Source organism: Myotis davidii, unplaced genomic scaffold, assembly GCF_000327345.1.
Source record: "Myotis davidii unplaced genomic scaffold, ASM32734v1 scaffold70, whole genome shotgun sequence".
NCBI classification, from domain to species: Eukaryota; Metazoa; Chordata; class Mammalia; order Chiroptera; family Vespertilionidae; genus Myotis; species Myotis davidii.
In genome coordinates, this window is record NW_006282434.1 from 1536458 (window position 1) to 1545719 (window position 9262).

Genomic DNA, 9262 nt, shown 5'->3' on the forward strand with positions numbered 1-9262 from the left:
ACATGTCAGTTAGGACGATCACCTACAAAACTCATGCATTGTCGTTCCTCTGCTCCACTGTCTCTCCTCTCCTATGAACCTCATGGGATTTTATAAGCACAAGTGAAATAATGGTTGTAAAAAACCTTATAGATTATAAACAACAACTTACAGAAAGGTGTAATTGCTATTAAATCTCTTTTCTTCTCAAAAATATTTTGTCTTCAGCTTCCCTCTATTACACTCTTCTCCTAATTCCCATAGAGTTTTGTTTGTTTGTTTATTTATTCTAAAAGGTTACAGGATAGTGAGAAGCTAAGGAAATTCTTAAGCAAGTGGAATAGGGAAACTGAGACAAGAAAATTACAAAAGGCCCAACAGTTTGGGGGGCTTGCAGGTAGCTTGTAAATAACAAGCCATTATCTTCCCCAACCAAGGACACTTGAGCGCAAATGGCTAAACACTCCTCCTCACTAACTAAAAGAATTAAGAAAGGAGTGGGAAGGAGAGGGGGAAGAGGAAGAGGAATCTTAATGCACCTAGAGAATACATAGCTTAAATCACTCTGAAACTAACTAAAAGCCAAGAGGAAGAAAGAATACAGTCTTATCTCTTCTCACTGTTTAAACAGAGAAACCAGCAGTCTCAGAGGATTTAATTACCAAGTGCTTCTCATACATCCTGGGAAAGCCATAACAAAGTAAATGGGAAAGAGACCTTCAGAGTTAACCTATACCTGGATATCTAGCAGAGGAAATTTAAAATCTATAGAGAGAAAAGTATATGAGGCAGACACCTCCCTTCCCCACCACACTCACTCCTCAGATTAGCTGCGAATCCATCTGTGCTTCATGCCAGATGATAGTTATGCTTGCCTTACTTCTTTAATAAATTTGCATGCTTTACTTTCTTAATAAATTCACTGTAACACAATTAATCTGGAGTCACTCATTTGAACTCATGCCAGAAGACAAGCACCCAGGAGGGGACAGCTCTCCCTTCAATTCAGGGGCCTGTCCCATAACACCTTTCCCTGTGTTTGGAGTGCCTGTAACAAAACTACTCACTTGGCATTAGCACATCTAGTTATACTGTTGTTTCTATATTTGCACAAAAGAAAAAGATGGGTTTTTTTCCCAAGTGATTTAATAACAAAAACAGTAAGAGTAGATATCTGTTTTTAGGACTTCCTATGTACAAACTACTATTCTAAGCACTTTGCATGTATTATCTTGTTTAAAACTTAAACATGTTTACATGGTAGATGCCTTTATTACCCACATTTTACAGAAGAGAATATTGAGACATAGATAAGTTAAAAAATTTGACCCGGGTAATGTAACTAATAAATGGCAGAGCCAGGATTCAGCTGGTCCCAATGGTTGTTAGAAGCATTGCTGAAACATCATCTAGTACTTTTGTTCGCATAGTAAAACTACTTAAAAGCAAGTGAACCGAGAGGCAGAATATTCAAGGTTTACTGCATGTAAACTTCACCTCTGTATGTTAATAAAATGCAAATTTCAGGTCTAACTTTCTAAGTTTCTGATTTGAAAGGCCTTTGGAGTAGAACTAGAAATCTGCATTTTTAAAAAGCATTATCATTTAGTTAATTTATTATGTTTTATTTTTTATTGAAAGTATTTGGGTTACTTTGGTTAAAAAATTTATATACGTCATCTGTATATTGTATTGTGTGTTCACCACTCGAAGGCATGTCTCTTTCCATTACCATTTATCCCACTTTATCCTCTCATACCTCCCACCACCACCTTTCCCTGTGGTAGTCACAACACTGTTGTCTGTGTCTATGAGCTTTTGTTTGTTTGTTTGTCTTTCATTTAACTCCAACTTTTTCACCCAGACCCAAACCATCGTCCCTTCTGACAGCTGTAAGTCTGTTTTCTGTATCTATGAATCTCCATTTTGTTTGTATGTTTGTTTGTTTTAGTCATTAGATTCCATATAAATGAAATCATATGGTATTTGTTTTCTCTGACTGGCGTATTTCATTTAGCATAATACTCTCCAGGTCCATCCATGATGTTGCAAAGGGCAAGATTTCCTTCTTTTTTACCAACAAGTAGTCTTGATGGACACTTGGGCTGTTTGCAAAACTTGGCTATTGTAAATAACACTGCAATGAACACAGGGATGCATATATTTTTTCATATTAGTGTTTTGGGTTTCTTTAGATATATTCTGAAAAATGGAATCACTGGGTCATAAGGCAGTTCAAGTTTTAATGTAACTCCATACTGCTTTCCACAGTAGCTGCACCAGTCTGCATTCTCACCAACAGTGTCTGAGGGTTTCCTTTTCTCCACATCCTCACCAACAATTTTTGTTGATTTACTGATGATAGCCATTCTGACATATGTGAGGTAATCTCATTTCCGTTTTAATTTGCATTTGTATGATGATAATGACTTGAGCAACTTTTCATATGTCTATTGGCCATCTGTATGTCCTCCTTAGAGAAGTGTTTATTTAGGTCCTTTGCCAATTTTTAAAATTGGTTTGTTTGTGTTGGGGGGATATTAACCCCTTATCAGATGTATCATTGTTGAGCATGTTCTCCCCTTTAGTGGGTAGTCTTTTCATGCTGTAGATGCTTTCCTCTGCTGTGCAAAAGTGATATAGTCCCATTAATTTATTTTTATTTTTGTTTTTCTTACCCAAGGAGATATGCTGGAAAAATAATGCTATGAGAAATATACAAGATTTTTCTGCCTATGTTTTCTTTAGGATTTTTATAATTTCTAGTCTTATATTTAAGTCTTTAATCCATTTTGTTTATTCTTGTGTGTGGTAAAGGAAGGTGGTCTAGTTTCATTTCTTTTGCATGTATCTGTCCAATTTCCCAACACCAATTATTGAGTAAACTGTCTTTACCCCATTGTATGTTCTTGCTTCCTTTTTCAAATGTTAATTGACCATAAAGGTTTGGGTTTATTTCTAGGCACTGTATTCTGTTCTGTTGATCTATATGTCTGATTTCAAGCCAGTACCATGCTGTTTGATTAAGATGGCATTGTAGTATAGTCATATCAGGTGGCATAATTCCTCCAACTTTGTTCTTTTTTTTCTCCAGGTTGCTGAGGCTATTCGTTTTTTTCTTTTGTGGTTCCATATGCATTTTTGGAATTTCTTATCCAGTTGTGTGATATATGTCATTGGTATCTTGATAGGAATTGTATTGAATCTATACATTGTTTTGGGTAGTATGAACATTTTAATTATGTTAATTATTTTTATTCATGTAATGGTATATGCTTCCACTTACTTATATTTTCTTCAATTTTATTCTTCAGTACAAGTGTTTTACGTCCTTGGTTAAATTTATTTTTAGGTATTTCTTTGATGCAATTGTAAATGGAGTTGTTTTCTTTCTTTGCCTTTTTGATAGCTTAGTGGTGTATACAAATGGAACTGATTTCTGGATATTTATTTTGTATTTTGCTACTTTACTGAATTCATTTATAAACTCTAGTCATTTTTAGGTAGAATCTTTAAGGTTCTCTATATAGAGTATCATGTCTTCTGCAAATAATGAGAGTTTTACTTCTTCCACTCCAATTTGAATGCCTGTGATTTCTTCTACTTGCTGAGAGCTATGGCTATGACTTCTAGTACTATGTTGAATAAGAATGGTGAAAGCAGACATCCTGTTTTTTTCCCATCCTTAAGTGAAATGCTTTTAGTTTTACCTGTTGAGTATATTAGCTGTGTGTTTGTCATATGTGGCCTTTATTATGTTGAAATATGTTCCCTCTCTTCCCACTTTGATGAGAGTTTTTATCATAGATACTTACTGGATTTTATAAAATGTTTTTCTGCATCTATTGATATGATCAAGTTATTTTTATCCTTCATTTTGTTTATGTGGCATATCACATTATTAATTTGTGGATATTATACCAAACTTGACTCTCCAGAATAAATCCCACTTGATCATGGTGTCTGATCATTTTGATGTACAGCTGGATCTGATTTGCTAATATTTTATTGAGGATTTTAGCATCTATGTTCATGAGATATATTGGCCTATATAATGTTTTTCTTTGTGGTGTCTTTATCTGGTTTTGGAATTAGGATAACACTAGTTTCATAGAATCAGCTTGGGAATGTTCCTTCTTCTTGAAACTTTTGGAATAGTTTGAGAAGAATAGATGTTAGTTCTTCTTGAATGTTTGGGAAAATTTACCTGTGAAACCATTCAGTCCAGGATTTTGTTTTGGGAGTTTGTTTGTTTTATATTACTTCTTGATTTTTTTTAGTTGTCACTGGTTTATTCAAATTTTCTGATTTTACTGAGTCAGTTTTAGAAGTTTGTATGTTTCTAGGAATTTCACCATTTCATCCAAATTGTCCAATTTGTTGACATATAGTTATTCTTAATATTTTCTTACAATCCCTGTGTAATCAGCTGTTACTTCTCCTCTTTCATTTCTGATTTATTTATTTATTTGGGTCCTCTCTCTTTTTTTCTTCATGAGTCTGGTTAAAGGTGTGTCAATCTTATCTTTTCAAAGAACCAGCTCTTGGTTCCCTTGATCTTTAAAGTTGTTGGTTTTCGTTTGTTTTTTACTCAATTTTGTTTATTTCTTCTCTGGTCTTTATAAATTTGTCCCTTCTACTCACTTTGGACTTTGTTAGTTGTTCTTTCTCTAGTTCCTTTAAGTGTAAAGTTATATATTTTTTGAGATTTTTCTTGTTCAGGTAGGCCCATATTGCTAAGAATGTCCCTCTTAAAAATACTTTTGCTGTGACCCATAGATTTTGGGTTGTTGTGTTCTCAATTTTATTTGTTTCAAAATCAAAAGATATTCTTCCTTAATCTCATGGTTAATCTGTTCATTGTTTAGTAACATGTTATTTAGCTTCCATGTCTTCGTGTGTTTTTCAGGTGTGTTTTTTTTCCCCCTGTGATATTTAGTTTCATACCACTATGGTCAGAGAAGATGCTTGATATGAGTTCAATCTTTTTAAATGTTAAAAAGATTGCTAACGTTTTTTACTATGACCATTGATTTTTCCTTTTATGTCCATCAAGATTTGCTTTATATATTTAGGTGCTCATATGTTGGGTGCATAAATGTTTACAAGATTATATTGTCTTGTTGGATTTCTACTTCTATCATTACGTAGTGACCTACCTTGTCTCTTATATAACCTGTTTTAAAGTCTATTTTGTTCAAAATAAGCATTGCTACTCCAGATTTTTAAAATTTCCGTCTACATTAAAATATTTTAAAAGCATTATTAAAAGTGGTCTTAGCCAGATGATTGTGTGGGTGGTTTGCAGAATGAATTTTTAACATTGTTAAAATATGGGGACTACCCAAAGTAATCTACAGATTCAATGTAATCCCTATTAAAATACTGATAGCATATTTCACAGATCTAGAACAAATATCCCCAAAATTTATATTGAACCAAAAAGGACCCTAAATAGCTCAGCATTCTTGAGAAAGAAAAACAAAGTTGGAGGGAACACAATACCAGATATCAAGTTATACTACAAAGGTATTATAATCAAAGCAGCCTGGTACTGGCAAAAGAACAGGCATATAGATCAGAGACCCCAGAAATTAACTCACACCAATACAGTCAATTAATATTTGACCAAGAAGGCAAGAGCATACAATGGAGAGTAGATAATTTCTTCAAAAATGGTTTTGGGAAAATTAGACAAGTACATGCAAAAAAAAAAGAAAGAAAGAAAGAAGAAACTAGACCACTAACTTACACCATACACAAGAATAAACTCAAAATGGGTAAAAGACTTAAATGTAAGTTGTGAAACTATAAAAATCCTAGTAGAAAACATAGTTGGTAAAATCTCAGACATCTCATGTAGCAGTTTTTTAAAAAATATATTTTATTGATTTTTTACAGAGAGGAAGGGAGAGGGATAGAGAGTTAGAAACATCAATGAGAGAGAAACATCGATCAGCTGCCTCCTGCACACCCCCTACTGGGGATGTGCCCACAACCAAGGTACATGCCCTTGACCGGTTTCAAACCTGGGACCTTTCAGTCCACAGGCCGACGCTCTATCCACCCAGCCACAGCGGCTAGGGCTCATGTAGCAGTTTTTACACCAATACGTCTTCTAGGGCAAGGGAAACAAAGGGAAAAATAAAAAAATGGGACTACATCAAAATTAAAAGCTTCTACATAGCAAAAGAAACCATCAACACATTGAAAAGAAAACTCATTGTATGGGAGAACATATTCAACAATGGTACATCTGAAAGAGGTTAGTGTTTTTGTTTTTAATTAAATTTTATTGGGGTGACATTAGTCATCATGAACATATAGGTTACATGTGTGGATTACTAATTTACAAAATCTGTACATAGGGCCATATGCCCACCACCCAAAGTCAAATCTTCTCCTGTTGTCTCATATTAGGACCCCTTTCTTCCCCTACCCTATCCCTCTGCCAGCCACCACACTGCTGTTTGTGTTCATAAGTTTCAGTTTTATATTTCACATATGAGTGAAATCATATAGTACTTAGCTTCTTCAGTCTGACATTTCATTTCTCATAATGTTCTCAAAGTCCATCCATGTTGTTGTAAATGACGCTATTTCATCCTTTCTTATGGCTGAGTAGTTCTCCATTGTGTATATATAGTACATCTTCTTTATCTAGTCTTCTATCGCACGACACTTTGGCTGTTTCCAAGTCTTAGCCACTGTGAATAATGCTGCACTGAACTTAGGGGTGCATATATCATTTTGTGAATCTGTGAATATTTCCAGTGTTGTTTGCTTATTTATTTTGTGAAATTGTTGACCTTAGAGTTTCTGTCACTTCCCTTCCCGCCCCCTCCAGGTTATATAACTCAAAAGGACGTCTTGGCTTGTGCTGCTGTACTTAGAGATTCAACCAGGAAAGCCTCAGCCAAGGGAGTTCCTGGAAGAACCATATCCAGAAGGGCTTCGGTCATGACAAGAACATGTCTATCAGCACTCCCTGTGTCTGTGGTTCTACCCAGGACCAGAAGCGCAAAGCTCTGATCCTTTGGGCACCATGACTTTACACAGCTCTAACAGGCAGTTTGCTCATGTACCCTGGCATCTAGTGAGTGCTTAGTGTATATTTGTTGAATGAGCATAAATAAAAACTTGTAATACAAAACCACAAATAAAAATAATCTTTCTTCCATGCACATAAATTTTACCAGCGAGAAAAAGTTGAGAGGTTTAATGGAGCTAAGAGTAAATAAGCCTGTCACTCCACATATAATTTTAGAGTAAAATGACTTTTGAAGCTTCAAAGTAAAACTTCTTTTGAATCAGAACCTCCCAGAGAAGTCCCAAGAACAGTGAAAGGGGAAAAGTCACCAGAGGGTGCCAGATCTTCTATCACTGGGTGACTATCCCCTGAAAGCTACCCACTGCACATATTGAAAATACCCAAACAAACACAGAGTTAGCACTGGGCATGCAGGACTTCCGAAGCCATATCTTCACAGCCACAACTGGACTGTGCATTTCCATGTCTCTCTTCCTCCCCGTCAAGCAACAGCAATCAACTTGGCCCTAAATCTTCTGGATCTTACCTGACTCAACAATCCCTTAGAATTATCTTGAAACTTAGACTTATCAACCTGCTACATCTGGATTCATTCTATATGCTGTAATTGACCTTGGCATGAGTAAGAGAATTCAGGCACACATCTCCCCCATGCGAATCAAGATACACTCATGCAGAAAAAGGAATAACTTCAAAACACAAATTTTAAGTCTAATTTTTCCACTGCCTTGATGGTTTTAAATAAAACACATGAGACTATACAAACAAGCAAAAAGTGAGATAACAACTGATTCTTTGAAAAGATAAACAAACTGACAAACCCTTAACCAGACTATTAAGAAAAAAGAGGACCCAAATAAATAAATCAGAAATGAAAGAGAAGTAACAACTGATACCACAAAAATGCAAAAGATTGTAAGAAAATATTATGAACAACTATAGGCCAATAAGTTGGACAATCTGGATGAAATGGATAAATTCATAGAAACATACAAACTTCCAAAATTGACTCAGGAAGAATTATAAAATCTGAATAATACAACTACAACTTTAAAAAATCAAAACAGTAATTTAAAAAAGTCCTGGACTTCACAGGTAAATTTTTCCAAACATTTAAGAACTAATACCTATTCTTCTCAAACTATTCCAAAAAGTTCAAGAAGAAGGAAGACTCCCAAGCTGATTCTATGAAGCCAGCGTTATCCTAATTCCAAAACCAGATAAAGACACCACAAAGAAAAAAAAATTATGAGCCATATTCCTCATGAACATAGATGCTAAAATCCTCAATAAAATATTAGCAAACCAGATCCAGCAATACATTAAAATGATCATATACCATGATCAAGTGGGATTTATTCTGGAGAATCAAGAACAATAGCCACAAATCAATAATGTGATATGCCACTTAAACAAAATGAAGGATAAAAATAACTTTATCATATCAATAGATGCAGAAAAGCATTTTATAAAATCCAATATCCATCTATGATAAAAACACTCATCAAAGTGGGTAGAGAGGAAACATACCTCAACATAATATAGGCCATATATGACAAACCCACAGCCAACATCATACTCAATGGGCAAAATCTAAAATTGTTTTCTTAATATCTGGAATAAACAAGGGTGTCTGCTTTCACCACTCTTATTAAACATAGTCCTAGCTAGCTGTCAGACAAGGCATCTAAATCAGAAATGGAGAAGCAAAACTGACATGATACTTATGTAGAGAACTCCAAAGATTCCACCAAAAAACTACTAGAGTTGGCAAATGAATTCAGTAAAGTAGCAGGATACAAAATAAATATCTACAAATCAGTTGCATTTGTATACACCAATATTGAACTATCAGAAAGTAAAACAACCCCATTTACAATTGTATAAAAAAGCACTCCTAGGAATAAAATTAACTAAGGATATCAAAGACCTATATGTGGAAAACTATAAGAAAATGAAGAATTAAATTGAAGAAGACACAAATAAGTGAAAGTATATACTGTGTTCATGAATAAAAAGAATGGAACTGGGGACATTGGACAGGTACCTGCAAAAAATGAATCTGGACCACCTTCTCACACCACACATAAGAATAAACTCATAATGGATTAACGACTTGAATGTAAGACTCAAATCCATAAAAATCCTAGAAGTAAGCATAGGCAGTTAAATCTAGGACATTTCTCATAGCAACATTTTTTTCTGATATGTCTCCTCAGACAAGAAAAACAA

The 9262-nt window shown here is 34.7% G+C and overlaps 1 protein-coding gene across 1 annotated transcript in view; it reads left to right on the top strand.

The window, feature by feature from the left end:
• FAM216B (family with sequence similarity 216 member B) overlaps positions 1-7069 on the top strand; it is a 10252-nt gene extending 3183 nt beyond the window's left edge. The window contains exon 3 of the mRNA XM_006752971.2: positions 6827-7069. Within this exon, the coding sequence (XP_006753034.1) occupies positions 6827-7011 (185 nt within the window). The 3' untranslated portion in view covers positions 7012-7069. The remainder of the gene's footprint in view (positions 1-6826) is intronic.
• The last annotated feature ends 2193 nt before the right edge of the window (positions 7070-9262 follow it).